At 37.8% G+C, this 19,358-nt stretch overlaps 1 protein-coding gene across 2 annotated transcripts in view; it reads right to left on the reverse strand.

Annotated features, from left to right (window-relative positions):
* Positions 1–337: 337 nt before the first annotated feature.
* LOC124614128 (RING finger protein 10) overlaps positions 338–19,358 on the reverse strand; it is a 101,368-nt gene continuing 82,347 nt past the window's right edge. For both annotated transcript variants that reach the window (XM_047142919.1, XM_047142920.1), the window contains 5 exons: positions 15,692–15,943; positions 9,041–9,215; positions 4,547–4,682; positions 4,151–4,376; positions 338–1,287 (listed from right to left, as the gene is read on the reverse strand). In XM_047142919.1, coding sequence (XP_046998875.1) covers positions 1,199–1,287; positions 4,151–4,376; positions 4,547–4,682; positions 9,041–9,215; positions 15,692–15,943 — 878 coding nt within the window. In that variant the 3' untranslated portion in view covers positions 338–1,198. The remainder of the gene's footprint in view (positions 1,288–4,150; positions 4,377–4,546; positions 4,683–9,040; positions 9,216–15,691; positions 15,944–19,358) is intronic.

Here is a 19,358-nt window from a genome sequence, read left to right on the forward strand (position 1 = left end):
TTACACAGATTTTGTGCATTTCATTGGGCACTGTATAACTTTATATTCACTCAAAACTGGGAATTATTCTGCAGTTGCTATGAGGTAGACTACCGTAAATTATGAATAACAATCTGTATGAGACTGTTGAAATTAATTTACAAAATACCAAGACCTTAACATTTTTTTAAGTTCCTCACAAATCAGTAGTCCTACCATATGTGAATTGTGTGGGGTTTCAGGATACTGTAATTTGTATTAGTGGGTGCCATTGACATATTATTATATTGGAATTTAAAATACTCTACTGACCTACAGTACCATACTGCAACTTCTTTCGAAAATAAGGTACAAACAGTCAGTTTTATCAAATTTTATTCAAATTAAATTTATAATATTTTAAACATAATAAACCTTGAAAACATGGCAATTTCAACAAATATCTGATTCATGTGCCTTGTCACAAAATTGAACACTGAACTGTAGGAACAAATATCACAGAAGCCAGGCCCGAGGCCACCCAGCCAAAGATCCCACACAGCAGTGCCAAGACATTGGCAAAGGCATTATAGCACATAATATTTAGGAAAAATTATAGAATAACCTTTTATGTTTGTCAAATAGTACATTCTGCCATACTGATTTAAAAGTACACAGCTATATTCAAACAGGAGTCTTATCAATCTTTATCACAACCAGTGTTGCCTCCCTTACTGTTTGGTGGTCTACCAAACAATGATAATTTAAGAAAATTAACAAAAAATCTACTGCTTGTGCGGTATCAACAGTATAGCATCCAAACATTACATAAACCATATTTATACAAGTACTTCAGCAAAGGATATACCTTTTCATTAACTTTGTGAGTACTATACATTTTTGTGTTGTACCTTCCACAGCATTACACAAATTTTGTAACCTGAATGTTACTTTAACTGATAAATAACCTATAGAAACAAATACCCAGTAACTAAAACCTGACTTAAGACAAATGCCACAAAACCATCAGAAAACAAGGATTCTTCAAGGGGCTACAGTGCAGTAACTATTCTTTATTGAAAATGTAAAATAAGATTAATTACAATGTTAAAATGAAGCTAAATTATTTATATTAAATTTAAGAGTTTGTGAAATTTTCTTCATTGCAAAAAACTATTAGAATTTAAAGACACAGTATTTCAAAGCAGAATGAGACAAAAATTGAAACTGCAATGTGAAGCTACTTGCTAGAACATGCCATGCCAGTAGCAAAAAGAACTTTTTGTTTCATCTTTTTCTTCTTTTTGCCTGAAGAAGGTTGAATGTTGCCTGGAAAAGTACAATTTAGAATTAAAACCCATCATCAGAAATGTGAAATACAGCAATGACTCATACCTGCCTCTGAATTTTTGACATGAAAAGTAAATGATTTTAGAGGGATAAGGAACCAATGGACTGAGTAGTGTGGAGGAAAAAGATGGGTGGAGATGTGTGTGACCAAATAAATGTTATTTTCACAAAATTTGGTAATTGCCTCGAGTGAATTTTTCTCTTGATACAACTTATCCTTGAACATACATGTATGTCCCAATGACATGATCCCCCCCCCCCTTCCCACCCACCATTGTATGAAATCAGTCCCGGTTCTGAAAATGTATTTCTGTCTTCTGTGACATATGTAGCCAATCTGCTGTGGCATAGCAAGAAACATTTACTTTAAATTAGTTTAAGTTTTTACGTTCTGTCCTTTAAAGGTGTGCCAATATTTCCAATCTTGTCTTGATTATGCTTGTGTTCTGATCATTGGCTAAATAGTGGAAACATTTTCTATACAAAATTCAAATGGAGACACACAGCAGTTTGATCTCTGAATAGCTCATTCTCCCACTGAACCTTACTTTCTACTGTTCACTATATTTATTCAGTGAGATTCAGTTTTAAAGATTTAACTCACCCTATGGAATACAAGTCTATGAAGTCTACTTAGGAAGAATTTTGGAGTACTTGGATAGTAGATTATTTTACTGCATAATTGATCATTATGTTGAAAGAAATGGATCATTAATAAATATGATAAGAGCAGTGGTTTGACAGATTCTAGACTCAGTAGCTTACACGACACCAACAAATTGGGCAAGCCTTCAGAAAAAATAGTGACCGAAAAAAGAACTGACAAATCAAGCACTTCATATTAGGATCATATGGAAAGACCTCCTGCATTTGCACACACCCCTCATCTCTGTCTACTGTGACGGGGGAATATTTTTTAAGCACTCAGCACTATGAATAACGCTGCAAGCTTAGTGGTATGTTTTCAGGTGTACAGCCAAGACATTGAATCCAGTTTACTGCACAATACTCTGATAACTGACACAGTCACCATCTTCATGTTCAGTGAGCTATAGTTGTGTGAACTTGCTGCCTGGACCCCAGACTAAGTATTGTTAGTAATTCACATAAACTGTTTGGAGTACCCAAAGATGACTGGGCTGGTCGTGGAAATATCACACAGAAAAATAAAAAAAACAACAGAACACCAGAAAGCACACCATAATCAATGTTGCTGAGAAAACCCACGCAATCCCATCACAGGAAGATCACTACTTGTCTGTGGCTGCAAAATTGTATAAAATACTGGACCTGACAGGATGAAAGGTATTCCACTGTCTTGTTTCTGTAGATGATCATGTCTGTTGTTGCACTGTCTTACATATATTGGTAGTCGCCAAGTGAGATTCATCAGAATTTAAACCTTGCCTTTACACAATTGTTACATTTTGGAAATGTCTGGGCCAGTTTTCATGTATATTGAGGACCATTCTGGAAAGACGTTTCCTGAACAACAACAGCTACTGCTTCTTGGGTGGTCTACTTACTCACCTGATCTTTTGCCTATCAAGAAAGTGTGGTTCATAATCAGTAACTGGAATGCGGAAATACACTCATGGCCACAATGATTTGATTTGGGCATGCACTCAATCAGAAAGGTGTAGAGTCAATGGTGGGGCTGCAAACTACTACATTATGTCGTCAATGTATTAATGAACCTAAGTGCAATCCTGTTACCTCTTATGTTTAACATTCTGCCAAACAAATCTGTACTGGATTACTTCTATTCACCTCCGAGTCTAATTTTAAATGCCCGGGATCATTACAAGATGATAAAAAGTAAAGCTGCCATTAACCAAACGACGGTGCTTTATTACAGTCCGATCCGATCCAAGAATGAAGGCAGTTCGCACATGTTGACACACGGATGAAGCTTGCATTGTTGAAGATCCCAAGCAACAGTTATGGTACGCATATGCGCCTGCTTTCCACTTTAAGAAAGTGTATATCTTGAAAATTATGTCTCGGAATGTGTCACTTATCCACCACGTTCAGTGATGACAACTTCAAACAAATGGAATAAAAATTCACTAAACAATGCACTACAATCATGTTTAATACTTACACTAGCTACAGCATTCAGAGCAGAGCACTCAGAACACTACTGAACACTCATTGGCTGTCTGAGACATTGTTCGTGATTCTAACTACAGGGGTCGTCCTATTGGAGGTGGTAGGCCACTGCCTTCTTCTGATCAAACTTACTGACCAGTCAGTTACAAGGGGACTTCCAGTTAAACGTGCATTCCGAACCATGGTGCAATTCAGCTTTTTTCACATTCACAAACATTTCCAGAGACAAATGGAGTGATAAGTGACATAACAACCTCAGGACTGATGGGTTCAAGTCAAAGATCTTTGGATCTGTAGCCTGGCACTTTACAAATGAGATAGAGCTAGCACAAAATGAGAAGAGGGATAACTGTGTAAACTGAAGACAGTTATTGTTTTTAAATTTAACTGATAACAGCACTGTTCTCAATCACTTGACATGCAATCAGCACATAAATGGATTTAACCTTCACACTTGAATAAACCACTCAATTTGGTGCTTCAACCCTACTGCAGTTTATCCTTTAAGCATATCTGTGCTATACATTACAGTGATATACACTTAAGTTTCTAGACAGTCAGGTGAAATATAAATAAAATGACTTCAAAGTTTCATTTTCATAATAAGGTAACTGCAAACACAGAGTTTCTGTACCACCAAAAGCATATGACTGATATTAAAAGTGTACGGACAAAGCAATTTTTTAACAATTCATAGAAACGGTCCATTTTAAGCACATTAAACTATTACCTTCATTGTTCTGATGTGCAGTAGCTGCTTTCTCTAAAGCCAATGCAATGGCATCACTGAAGCTCTGCTGAAATGTAGGTACAGGCACATAACCTTCAAGCTCTGTCTCACTGTCAGAAGAATGACGAGCACCAGTGTGCTGGGTGGGTGCTCTTGGGGAAACTGAGGATGCTACACTGACCCTAGGCCATACTGATGGTGGTCGGCTCTTACCCTCACGAAGCATCTATACAAAAATAGTACAAAATGTTTAATTACAACAGAAGTATCAACAAGTTTTACCTACACTGCAATACTTTTGCGAGGTTAATGATGTTAGTAAACAAACTAGGACTAACTCTGCTGGTGATAAAATTACCAACATTCAATTAAAACCATTTATAATGTGTTACCCACCTGGGCAAATGATGGGCCTGTACTGTCTACATTTTCAAGGCTCAAAGTCTCAACTACAGATGGTAAGTTATCTTCTTGGGATAAAGAAGGACTACTGGCCAAGCTCGACTCTGCAGGTGATATAGGGCTGTCTACTCTGGAACAAAAGACAGCTCATGAATTTAACAAATAAGTGAATTCAAAAGACAGACACTAAATACATCGCAAGTTCTCAATGCTTTTCAACAGTGTGGAGGCATGTCCATAAAGCAACCTACCTTATACAATGGGAAAATATTCTAGCAAAGCTGTGATTTGACCCTCAACCATTTCAGAATTGTTTACATTCTCCATACCATGTTTGAAATGCAGGGTAAAATGCAACTGAGCTAGAAACTACAGACTGCATGGAATACGAAAAAATGTGATATGTTTGTTTCCTTTTGTCATATGTAATGAATGTGGTGGGACTAGACTATCATTACGTCCACAATGTAAAAAGCTTTGTGGGGCAAACAATAGTAGGTATTGGATTGACAGTGCAGTATGAGAGAATTAAGCATGTGGCTTGTGACGGTGAATCAACATCGGAGTACTGAAAGCAGATAGGTTACAGTGCAGCAAATTACAGTTGTGTTTCTGGCATTACTGATTGTTTACTCTTGCTTTTGGGTTTTTATGAATGTAAATTCTTTGATTCAATATTCTTGTTATCAGTGAATTTATGAACACTAACAATTAATGAAGTAATTTAGTACTCTACAAGGTTTTTTAAATGGGAATTAACTGCAGTAGAGGAATAGTAACTTCAAATAACATTACAAACCAACACTGGCAGAATGTTAGCAGCATGCAAGCCACCAAAAACATTGCAACTTAAATACATCAGGTTCAAGGAATAATATATTTTTTAAACATACATTTTTTGAAGGTTCTTTTCATGATTGTGTTCAAAAACTCCTGAGAAACCAACAATGTCTAAATATCTGTAGTCCTGTGCACATTCATTGTGTAGTTTCCTTAAGAACACTGCATTTGAGCTTAACACATTCACTGTTTACAGCTTTTATTTGATAGAAACAAAATGTAACCAGTCAATAAACCTTGGTAGTCAAATGTGGAGCTCTTGAAAAAAAAAAAGTACGTAAACAAAGAAATGCAGTATTGCAGGGATTTCAACATTACTGGTTTACCAGGAGAAATGCACCTGACCCCAACAACAGAAATGTCACCTGATAATGGAGCAAAGCCTCCAAACTGCACTGTACATAAAGAACTTAAGCTGAATGTCTGGCTTCAAGTAGTCTGGGATCCGGATGGCCACATGCACTACCAAGAGGGAAAACTGTCATTCACCCAATGGCTGTAGCACACTGTACTGCATACGCATCAGCAATATGAACAGTAGCTGGCACCACAGTGACATAATTCCCAGTTGCAGCTTAGTTACTTCAATGACTGCTCCAACCGAGATGCCCTTTATTTATTTATTTACATGTCAAGTCCCACAGGACTAAACTGAGGAGCAAATCTCCAAGGTCATGGAACGTGTCAGTACATGAAATTACAACAGAAAAGTAATAACAGATAGAAATAGAATATTTATGAGCCTAAAAAAGTCAAACCATTAAGTTTAAGTACACACAATCGACAATACAATAAGAATTAGCTTAATTTTTCAAGGAACTCGTCAACACAATAGAAAGAGTGACCCATGAGGAAACTTCAGTTTCGATTTGAAAGTGTGTGGAGTACTGCTAAGATTTTTTAATTCTTGTGGTAGCTTACTGAAAATGGATGCAGCAGTATACTGCACACCTTTCTGCACAAGAGTTAAGGAAGTCCGACTCAACTGCAGGTTTGATTTCTGCCGAGTATTAACTGAGTGAAAGCTGCTTATTCTTGGGAATAAGCTAATATTGTGAACAAGAAATGACAGTAAGGTGTGTGTGTGTGTGTGTGTGTGTGTGTGTGTGTGTGTGTGTGTGTGTGTGAGAGAGAGAGAGAGAGAGAGAGAGAGAGAGAGAGAGAGAGAGAGAGAGAGAGAGAAGAGAAAGGGGGGGGAGCAATGTCAAAATACCCATCGCTGTTTGCCACTTCAGTGGTGTCAAGCAAGAGGGCGGAGTGGAGGTCTGTTGCGTTTTCTGATGAAAGCCAGTTCTGATTACGTGCCAACGGCCATGCGTTGGTTATGAGAAGGCCAGGTAAGCGCCTGCAACCAACCTGTTGGCAACCTGGACACACTGGACCTACACCTGGAGTCATGGTCGGGGTGCGAGTTCGTTACAACAGCAGGAGTACTCTCATGATTATCCCGCACACCCCGACTCCAAATTTGTTCATCAGTCTGGTGATTTGACCCGTTGTGCTGTCATTCATGTAAAGCATTCTAGGAATGTTTTCCAACAGGATAAAACTCTCCTACATACCACTGTTGTAACCCAACATGCTCGATGGAGTGTCGACATGTTGCCTTGGCCTGCTCGATCACCAGATCTGTCTCCAATCAAGCACGTATAGAAAAACGTCACGTGCCAACTCCTGTGTCATCCTAACTCCACATTAACCGTTCTGACCAAGTGAAACAGGCGTGGAATTACATCCCACACACTGACACCCAGTACCTGTACGACACAATGCTTGCTTGCGTTCAACATTCTGGTAGTTACACCAGTTGTTTGTACCAGCATTCCACATTCGCAATGGCTCTTCTTACACTTACATTAGCCTGTGAACCTGCAATGTTAATCGTTTAAATATGTTACCTAGACAAATGTATTTCCAAAATTTCATTACTCTACATTAATTACTACTTCTTGTTGGGATTTTTTTTTCCTGTCAGTGTATATAGCTAGTTCGTCTACAGATTTTGATAAATGAGTTTAAGAGTATCGAAATACGTAACATGTATGACAGTATCATTTGACTGCATGGACTTGGAAACTTAAATTAATTAAACTGCCAGGTGACGATGGACCTTAGCATATTACATAAATTTCAACTTGATGCCACTTTTTCCTGGGAAAAGTTACCTTAACAGACATACAACAAATGGAATAAAAAAAATAGATAAAGTTAAGAAATAAAACTTGTTATAAAATACCAACAAACAATCGTTGGATTTTTTCCTTTACTTGTACTGTGAAATCTTGCTTCTTGCTCTAGCTCAACAGAAAGTTCCCATAGGTTCTGATGAGTCAGTCTACGAATATAAAAATATGTGACGTAAATGGTCCTATCTTTTGATTGCACTGATTTAGGACCTTAAATTTTTCATGCCACCCAGGGACTGTAAACCTTCATATGTAACAAATTTCACAATTATACTTATTTCCTTTTCTTAGAAAAAGGGGCATTAACATTCAGGCAGATAGATGGATAGTGAAGCAATCCTATAATAAGATGAAATTTTCACTCTGCAGCAGAGTGTGCACTGTTACGAATCTTCCTGGAAGACTGAAACTGTGTGGACCGAGACCTGAACTCGGGACCTTTGCCTTTCACGAGCAAGTGCTCTACCATCTGAGCTTACCAAGCATGACTCACAACCCGTCCTCACAGCCTTAATTGTGCCAGTACCTTGTCTCCTACCTTCCAAACTTCACAGAAGCTCTCCTGTGAAGGTAAGAGACGAGGTATTGGCAGAATCAAGGCTGTGAGGAAGGGTCATGAGTCGTGTTTGGGTAGCTCAGATGGTAGAGCGCTTGCCCGCAAAAGGCCAAGGTCCTGAGTTCGAGTCTCAGGCCCACACACAGTTTTAATCTGCCAGGAAGTTTTGATCCTATAATAGTTCAGTTTTTCACTAATTGAGGTATGGAATCCTAAAAAATAAATAAAAAATTATGTTTAAAATTGTTGGCAACTATGGTTCATAGAAAGTGCTGCAACTGGAATCATCATCATTTGTTCATTTGTTGCCTTATTTGAAATCTACAACCCCCCCCCCCCCCCCTCTCTCTCTCTCTGCTGGAGACATCCCATTGCAAGAAAAATACAAATGAGTACTTTAAGCTTCTTGTCTGCGTTATACGAAACGCACGGTTACTGGGTACAGGAATATTTTAAATTGCAGCAGCTTGTCTGACAATATTATTTAATATCTAATTGTGAACAGGAGTTTCATTTAGTAGTGTTTTCTCTGTCTGCCTCCTACTCTTTCCACTGAAGTTGTCATTGCGCATGATGTACACCAACCACATTGTTTTTGTACTTTTCTGTTCCTTACTGCCTTGAGGACACATTTAAGACTATTAAATCCATATCACCGTTTGCAAGTTATTCCGTCAACTCCTCTGATGCAGTTGAAATGGTATAATAAGGCACACATACATACTGTACAAATGTTGTACTATACAAACATACAAACGCACGCACGCACACACACTGCATCTCAAATGCTGAAGGAAAATACTAGGTACTAAAGCACTGTTGACAGTTTCATATTTTCGGATTTCACTGTGGCTAGTAACAGTTCCAACTAAGCTATACGTGTGACGGTACACAAATTTCACATACCTAATACCATCAACATCGGTGCCACATTGAGGAAATTGATGCTGGGACTCTATACGAATATTTGGAGTAGGATACCTGCCCCAGCGTTTGTTCTCTTCCTCTGTAATACGTTTTTCACGTTTACGCTCATCTTGTGCTTTACGCCGACGCCTTTTACGCCTCACCTCCAACTGATCTGTAACGTACAATTTCCAGTTCAAGATATCTGAATAACAAAAGGCAATACTAAAATAATCAAACATGGAAAATGTTTACACAAGGCCTAAAAAAATCTAACAGATATACTTTTCCATTGTGACCAGGAGAGCACTGAAAATGGTATTTATATTGTGTAAATGAACTCAGATAATCAACAAACATGAAATTAAATCAATACATGTAATGAGAAACTTTCTACAATGTTGTCACCACAGTGAAGTCCACTTTGGAAGACAGGGCTGTCAATGGAGTTCAACCCTTAATATTTCAGCACTTTTATTACTGACACCAACATATAGCCAGAAAGAAGGGATCTCCTGGACAGTGTGTTCAGTTATTTAGAGAAACACTGAACATCCCACAACATGACTACTTACATCAATCGAACATTCCAACCTGTGGCAGAACACACACGTATAAGACTGTTGTAAATGGCAAGCTTTCGGAGCCAGTGGCAACTTCTTCAGGAAGAAGGGTTGAAGGGGGTAGGAAGAATGGTGAAGGGTGAAGAAAAAGGACTGGAGAGTTCTACGAAAAGGGAAAGTCACCCAGAACTGCGGGTCAGGGGAGACTTACCATACAAGATGAGAAGGAAAGAATATCTATCCAATTAAATATTTTGGCAATAATTAATGGTGCTGCCTACTGAGCTATTCCTTACTGCTGTATCTATAGCCTTTGAGAACTTTAAATGTATCTCGCCATTCTTTAGTACTTCTGTATCTCAATTCTTTGCATATCGATCTTCCTGACTAATCTCAAACTTCAGCCTACTCTTCATCACAACTACTTTGTTATCTGAGTCTATATCTGCTCCTGGGTATGCTTTACAATCCAGTATACGATTTTGGAATCTCTTGTCTGACCATGATGTAATCTAACTGAAATCTTCCCATATCACCCAGCCTTTTCCAACTATACCTTCTGCTCTTTTGATTCTTGAACAGAGTATTCACTATTACTAACTAAATTTATTGCAGAACTCAATTAGTCTTTCCCCCCTCTCATTCCCTGTCCCAAGCCCATATTCTGTAACCTTTTCTTCCATTCCTTCTCCTACAACGCATTCCAGTCCCCCATCACTATTAGAGTTTTATCTCCCTTTTAGTATTGTACAGCTCTTTCAATATCCTTGTACTCTACTCCTCTCCTCTCCCCCCCCCCCCCCCCCTTCCCTCTTCAGCTTGTGACATCGGCAGGCATACCTGGACTATCGTTGTCCGTGTTGGTATGCTGTTTATTCTGGTAAGAACAATCCTATCACTGAACTGTTCACAGTAAGACACACATTACCCTACCCTCCTACTCATAACAGATCTTACACCCATTATACCATTTTCTGCTGCTGGTGATATTATACTATACTCATCTGGCCTGGAATCCTTGTCTTCTTTCCATTTCGTTTCACTGATTCCTACTACATCTAGATTGAGTCTTTGCGTTTCCCTTTTACATTTTCTAGCTTTTCTACCACATTCAAGCTTCTGACATTCCACACCTTGACTCTTAGAATGTTATCCTTTTCTTGGTTATTGAATCTTTTTCTCATGGTCACTTCCCCTCCAGCATTCCCCTCCCGGAGATCCGAATGGGGGATTATCCTGGAATCTTTTGCCAATGGAGAGATCACGATGACAATTTTCAGTTACAGACCACATGTCCTGTGGATACACGTCATGCGTTTCTGATTTAGTGGTTTCCACTGCCTTCTGCATCCTCATGCCATTGATCACTGCTGATTCTTCCGCCTTTAGGGCAGTTTCCTACCCCAAGGACAAGAAAGAAACCTGAACCTCTGTCCGCCCCTCTGCAAGACTGTTGGCAGTACGAGGGTGGCTTCTTATGCCGGAAGTCTTTGGCCACCAATGCTGACTATTAATCAAAATTTAAGCAGAGGTGAGCTTCGAGCCTGGGACACCTTTATTACTAATCAAAGACGCTACCCTTAGAACAGGGAGGCAGGATTGTTTCTATGGAGGTTTTATTCATTGGACATTGATTATATTTTCAGTTCAGTGTTGTTCCATGTTTTTCAATTTGTTGTGTTAAAGTTATAGTTGATCAAGCAAGTGTTTCAATCTGACCAGTCATTGGTATTTATATGCAAATAAATGATAGGCGACACACATTAATTGCTTTTTGTTTGTTACTAGTATCAATGTTAACTGGCTTGCAGCAGAGTCTGAAAACCAGTGCTAATGATTTGAGCTGCATTCTTTTAACTAGCTCAAGCAAAGCCTAGCGACAGAAAATGATCTTTTTGTTTTACAGGCATATTCAGTGTTAACTTTCATAGATTTCTGTGCTGTTTTTTGCCAATCTTAGTGCTATTTCATTACTGGACTTATTTTTGGCCAGTTTCACAATTTTCTAGCAGACTCTACATTCTTCTTTGCCAGACAATGTCTAACTTTTTTTTTTACTACATTCATTTTATTTTGCCAAGTTAGGTGCGATATTTTTGCCAATTTAGGTATTTTTATTGGCAAATTTGGTATTTGTTACTAATATCTCCTTTTGATATCACATCTTTGTTCATTATGCAGGAAATGAACTATCATTGTGAGGTTATAGACAAAACTCAACCTTGAAGGGGGGTGGGGAACACAGCAAAGTGCACTTTCACTATTCGACAATAATCAGTTGCAAAAATTGGTAAACTGTCGTCCTCTTAGATTTATAACATTTTTTATACAGACAAAGTGGACATATAATACACAAAATAAGAGACATTAGGTTAGAGTCATTATTAGATTAATTTTTGTTGTTTATGTTTTTGTTTATAGAAGCATACTTACTTTTTGGTGTACACACTCAAATGTTTAAATATGCTCGAGTGTAGTGGCCAGCGTGGGAAACATGCTATCGCATAAGGTAACAGGGCTACACCCTGACAAGTTTTGTAAATTTTTATATATTGTGATTCGCTGGTAGATGGCAGCATGTTTGAGTCATTCAGCCCAGCACACAACAGACTTAAACCTCCTAACTGAAAGATGCTGCAGTATAATAAATACTACGGCTGCAGAGTGCAGCAGGTAAACGGTATGTCTTTTACATGATCTGGATAAACAACACTTGGCTGTTGGAGAAAAATACAGAGGGGCTGGTTACCACAGCAGAAACAAGAAGATACCGTACCCACAAAGTCCTCCATAATTCTGTAAAACCTGATCCACAGGACAGCTACAAAATAATCACATACGCCTTGAAAAAGAGAAAAATGATTGTGGACATGAAAACGCATGCTCATTCAAACCATTTCTTATTAGCTACTCATTATTGGAGGTTTTGCAACTAAATGAACTTCAAAAATTAATGTGTTAATGCCCTCGGTGACTTTCACAAACTGTGTGTCCACAGAACGCAGTTTGGGGAGTTCTATCAGAATATAACATTGAAAGCTTTGATATATGTATTTCAAGCTAAAAAACAAGAATTTCTCACAGTACAAATAAGTTGTGGCAGCACAGTAAATTACACTAAGGTATCTATCCATAAATGTATATATTTCTATATGTAAACAAATTTAAAACAACTAACACTGACAAAACATAATTACTGAGAAGACTAATAGACTCCACAAAAAACTAAAGACAGCATCAGAAAGCTGACAAAATTTTGATCCAATCTGATGTGTTGTACCTATGTTTAATGTAAGACTAACAGTCATTTCAACATATGGACAACACGTATTTGCGAATTTTGTGCAACAGCAGGGAAATGCTTAAACAAGTCGTGACCATCTTGTCTAGGGTCAGTCGTCCCAGATAGCTAGTAGGGGGCAGACACACATGAGAGCGATGCAAGAATTTTGTGTTTCAGAATTTTAAAGTTTTCTAAATACAAATTCATATACTTTAAACATCTGCATGCATTGACTACGAGAACTTAGGATAATTTCACAGAAGTTATCACGCATGAATTTTTTTACTAATTTACACTTAATGCACACTAATTTTCAGTAATTTACCAGAAACGCTCATTAGTTGGTGGTGCTTACTGCTCTGGTCTAAATTTAACGAGCTTTAGTTCTGTTGTGATCTATATTAAATCAAAACCTGGGTGTGTGGTGAACATTATTTTATCACCACAAGCATTTTATTAAATTACTGGACAATAGTGTGAATAATTATCAGGGTAATGTGACAAATGCGTTGGCTATCTCCTAGACAGTAAACATAGCCAAGTAACTTAAAAACAAGCACATAATATTAGTATAGGAACAGTTTAACCAGTATTTATTCATTCATTTTATTATTACAAATTATTATTTCACACTGGATGGCCACCAACTTCCTTCAGCCTTCTTCTTAAAATTTACATTCAGAACACTAGCCAACATTTCAGCACAGATAACGAGCTACAGGCCAGTGTAGAGAATTGGCAGGCAACTGTCTTCTACAATGAGGATATTGGAAAGTTCGGACAATGCTTTGACAAATGCCTTTAAAGTCGGAGCGGTGGCTGTGCAGATAAGTAACTGGAAGTTGTAACTAACTGTTGCAAATAAAACATTTTTGTTTTTCACAGTGGTTTCCATTTTTCAGCCGATCAGAACTTTTTTTTTTTCCAAATACCCCTTTTATCTTTAGTTCATAACACATATGCATTATAAAGTTCCAAAGCGTGAAATGCCATCAATAATAAACTTCTGCATTAACAACAAAAAGGTAACCAGATGAACGATTAGCATTATAATGCCTGTGTGCAAGGCAAAACAACCTTAATGAAAGGCGGTAAACAACAATTAAATTTGAACATATATAAATGCGTGCACTGGTTGTGACAATGACAGACCATATATTAATGGATTACTTATGAAAGCCTTTACAAATTACAAAATATCACCATAAGCTGTAGTTCATGAAATCAGCCAATGTTGAATTTCAAAAACCAATTCTGTCATTTGACAACAATCCAGACAAACTTTATGTGAAAACCTGCCCCACACTGTGTGCACAACCCACACATTAATTCCAATTAATCTGACAAGTAATTATTAGTGCCTTTTGGAAAGGGAAGGAAATTATCTGCTTTTTCTTAATGGTATCTATGAGAAAGTACATATACTTCCTTTCATTCTGGTCATTTTAAATACTCTACCCACAAAAGGTCTTGTATTGGTATATATGAGCCACAAAAGGTCAACGGAAACTGGTGGCTGAGGATACAGATTTGTCACTTCCAGAGTCTTAATTGGCATATTAAATTTTCATACTACACTTCTGATCACTACTGAAAATCTACTTAATGATACAAGGGCAGGATATTATAACCATCCAAATCCAAATTTATGTTAAAAACTAACTGGACAGATTGGTCTGCGTGTTTTTCCCAGTACTTTTACTTTAAGAAACAGTAAGATTGTAGCACGTATATCCTAGTGACTACAACACCTCATTGTTCACTTATTTCCTTCTTAAAGCAGCAATGTACTTGTACTCAATGAAGCTGACAAACTCAGTAGTATGGCTGTCATAAATACACCGTTACTTTAAGCTGCTCGTATAAGAAAGTAAAAAACCCACTTATGTCTCAGTGTCATACTGGTAATTAGGTAGTTTAAGACTGAACTCAAAGTCTGACTAAAGATGTAACCATTCAGATATTTAATGAAATGACAACTTCACTTTACTGGCATCATACATGTGTGTGTCTATATGTGTGTGAAAATTTGTACTAAGTCCGGAAATCAAACCCGCGTCTTCTCCTTACTAGACAAGTGCGTTAGCCACTAAGCCACCTTGGCATAGCATGTCATAAAACTGTACAGATTACCCTGGGAAGCCTCCCTCCTCGATCCAAATTCTCACTGGCGCCCCAGTCTACTTTATATTCCCCCTAACACATGAACAGAATTGCCACGGCTCTCCATGTTCTGGAATAGCACCTAAGCATCATTTCATTTGTACAAGTACCTGCACCTGAGTTTCAGGCTAGAACTCCCATTTACACTGGATTCTGAGGTGCTATTCCAGAACACAGAGCTTCGGAAATTCTGTTTGTGGGAATTTAAAGTAGACTGGGGTGGCAGCGAGAATTCAGGTCGAAGAGGGAGGTGTGCCAGGGCAATCCATGCAGTTGTGTAAACTACTGTGCTGAGGTGGCTTAGTGGCTAACTAACGCACCTGCCTAATAAGCAGGCAACCTGGGCTTGATTACTGGCCTTGGCACAGATTTTCACTCACGACTTTAGTCTATAAATTCTGTTATTTGTCTAATGTAATTTATGAGAGTCAAAACAAACTCAAATCTTGGTTATGTTCACAGTATGTCACTACTTTACACAGAGAGAAAATTTTGTCAGAGAGAGAGAGAGAGAGAGAGAGAGAGAGAGAGAGAGAGAGATTGAATTTTAAGATAAAAAAGTCAGAAGAATGGAAGAAAAAGATTACTTCATATAAATATCATTATCAGTATTATTGTGCTAAGCACCAATACATCACTTACCATGGAAGAATTCCAAGGTGCGCCTTGGTATGGTAGGAGCCAAGATGTGGAGTTCTACAACATCAAACTGTGATGTGATTGGAAGATGCTGCAGGTAGCGAAGTCGGTGACGTAATTCTTCAGTTACCGATCCAGGTTCTTTCTCAATTATGCGACCGCGCACTGTTGGAGGGCAGTTCTCTAGCGAACCAAATATATGTTCCAGCATTCGCACATTCAATGCATGCATGTAGATGTGCTGTCCATCTGCAGCTGTAACATGAAATATTAAAATGCTGTTACCATAATTATGCTCACAGGAACTGAAGATAATTGATCAATACATCACAATGAAGTTATAATAACAGTAAAATACTTTGTTTTATCTTTCATCTCAACCCAAACAATTGCTGACTGTCAACAAAGGAAACAAACATCTGCTAAAACACAAGACTTTTTGCTATCCACAAGAACCTGCACAATTGTGGATAACTGACGACAGCAACAGAAGCCACAGTCCTAGACAGCGATCTGTTTTCTTGTCAAACCTCGCGGACCAAACATACCCTCTGCAGTTAACAACCGTAATTGTAAATCGCAGCTTGTTCCAACTAAGGCTGACAACCTTCGAAAGTCAAAAATGGAAAGGTCTTTTAGGAAAAAAATTCCACCATCCTGCTCAAAAAGGCAGGAAAAGGCTACATCGGATTCGGTGGGTAGTCAACTAGAAGACAGCAACGAATCGGAGCGTTTGCAACCATCAAAATGCACACTAAAACGCAAAAAGAAGATTAAACATGAGCGGATAAATTAGTTAGCAACACACAACATAAACTCACTACTTCAGACCCGACAACTCAAGGAGCTCATAGATGAGCTAACTAAACAAAAAATTTTAATAACAGGGATCCAAGAAATGAGAAACACCACAGAGGACCCATTCGAATCACAAGGATACAAAATTTATAATGGGAAACCAGGACCGAGGGCAATGAAACAAGGTCCCCAGCTTGGAACAGGGTTTTTAGTAAACATAAAAATAATCGATTCAGTAATGGATTTCCAAGCAGTATCACCAAGAATTGTGACTAAGCTTTAAAACAACGAATAAAACCTATACAATAATAAATGCTCATGCCCCAACAAATGAAAAACAAAGGAAGATGTAGATAAATTTTGGGACCTTCTAGAACAAACTGTGAACAGAGTAAATAAAAAGTATGTAAAAAATCTTATTGGGAGATTTCAATGCTCAGTTGGGAAAAGAAAGGAAATATAAAGATATAATTGGAAAATGGAGTCCACATAAATTTACGAACAAAAATGGTCAGAGACTTTTAGAACTCTGCAGAGAACACAACCTTATATCTAAATCAACATACTTTAAGAGGAAGCCAAGTAAACTTAAAACATGGAAACATCCAGACTGGAGGAAGGGGGAGTGGCAGCTAGACCGTGTCTGTATGGACAAAAATTTTCATAAGGAGATCCACAATGTTAAAGTACTGAGAGGAGTAGACACAGGCTCAGACCATTACATAGTTAAAATTAAAATCAAATTCACTCCGTTAAAGAAGAGGACCGGAAAAACTAATAAAATAAAAAGGTGGTTTGACCCACATCAGCTAATTGAAAGTAATAAATACCAAAAAATAACGCAAACCATCAAATTAACAGATGATCTACAACAACTAGTGCCTAATCTTAAAAAAGAAGCAGAGAATCTAGCTCCCTTGAACCCACGAAGGAAACATGCATGGTGGACATCAGAATGTGACAAATTCCATGAAAATAGACACCAAGCATGGTTAAAGTTTCAAACAAACAAAACTGAAGAAAATACCATCAACCTAAAAAATGAAAGAAAAAAATTCACACAAAATATTAGAAGAATCAAGAGAGGATTTCACAAAGATATTATAACTCTATAGAAGGTAATTATCATAAAACCAACTCCAGGAACTACTATAAAATCTTTGGGAAACAACTGCAATAATATGAGGCCCCTACACTAATACTGAAAGATGAAAATGGAAAAAATGACACACAGTAACAAGGAAAATGCAGAAATCATGGCAAAAGCATTTAACAAACTTCTGAATTGCGAGGAACTCAAAGAACCCTCACAAATCAATATAAATACCCCAATAAAAACCAAACCTAACAAACTACAACCTCCAGCTTTCCAAGATGTAGAAAAAATTCTTAAAGAACAAAAAAAATATAAGGCACGTGGAGAAGATCAGGTTTTTGTTGAAATGTAGAAATATGCAAGTGACACAGTCAAGATCTCCTTACACATGGCTCTAACAAAAATTTGGGTAACAGAACGATTCCCCGAACGTTGGACCACAGCTATCATTCACCCACTACACAAAAAGGGAGATAAGAGCAACTACAGAGGAATCTCTCTCCTAGATTGCACATACAAAATTCTATCCAAGATCCTATATGAAAGAACCAAGGAGCAATTAGAACAGGAGTTAGGGGAATATCAGGGAGGTTTCAGACCATGGAGAAGCTGTGCAGAGCAGATAATTAGTTTAAAATTGATTATGGCATAGTACAAGAAATGCAACAAACATCTGGCAATAACATTTGTAGATTTTAAGAAGGCATATGACTGTCTCCACAGACCTTCAGTATTAAAAATTTTAAGAAATCTAGGACTCCATCCAAACCTAATTAAAATAATAAAACTCACTCTAAACAACGCCAAATCAAAAGAAGTTTAGAGGAGAAATTTTGGAACCATTCCTCATAAAAACAGGCTTAAGACAAGGTGACTACCTATCACCATTACTGTCCAACTGTGCACTGGAATACATAATGAGAGAATGGTACAAGGACAATCCAAGGACGATAAGAATTGGAAGTGCAAAAGACGATATTAGCTCAAACTGCTCGGGATTCGCTGATGATTTTGCTCTCCTACCTAACACCGTTCAAGAAGCCAGGCAACAAGTGAAATCACTACAAGAAATAGCGGAGAAAGTAGGCCTTAGAATATCATTTGAAAAAACGGAGATAATGCTAACTGATCCACCACGTGCAAACAAAATTACAATAGGAGAACAGGAAATCAAAATTGTTGATAAATTTAAATATTTAGGCGAACTAATAACATACAATATAAATGAGAAGCCATCATGTCAGAATAGAATAAAAAACTGAACTACGCAAATTACATTACCAAAACTACATATAACAAAAAAGGCCTATCTACAGATGCAAAATTAAAACACTATAAAACAGTTACACAACCAGAAATAATGTGTTGTTGTTGTTGTGGTCTTCATTCCTGAAACTGGTTTGATGCAGCTCTCCATGCTACTCTATCCTGTGCAAGCTTCTTCATCTCCCAGTACCTACTGCAACCTACATCCTTCTGAATCTGCTTAGTGTATTCATCTCTTGGTCTCCCTCTACGATTTTTACCCTCCACGCTGCCCTCCAATGCTAAATTTGTGATCCCTTGATGCCTCAAAACATGTCCTACCAACCGATCCCTTCTTCTAGTCAAGTTGTGCCACAAACTTCTCTTCTCCCCAATCCTATTCAATACCTCCTCATTAGTTATGTGATCTACCCACCTAATCTTCAGCATTCTTCTGTAGCACCACATTTCGAAAGCTTCTATTCTCTTCTTGTCTAAACTATTTATCGTCCACGTTTCACTTCCATACAT

This window comes from Schistocerca americana, chromosome 1 (assembly GCF_021461395.2).
Source record: "Schistocerca americana isolate TAMUIC-IGC-003095 chromosome 1, iqSchAmer2.1, whole genome shotgun sequence".
Lineage (NCBI taxonomy): Eukaryota > Metazoa > Arthropoda > Insecta > Orthoptera > Acrididae > Schistocerca > Schistocerca americana.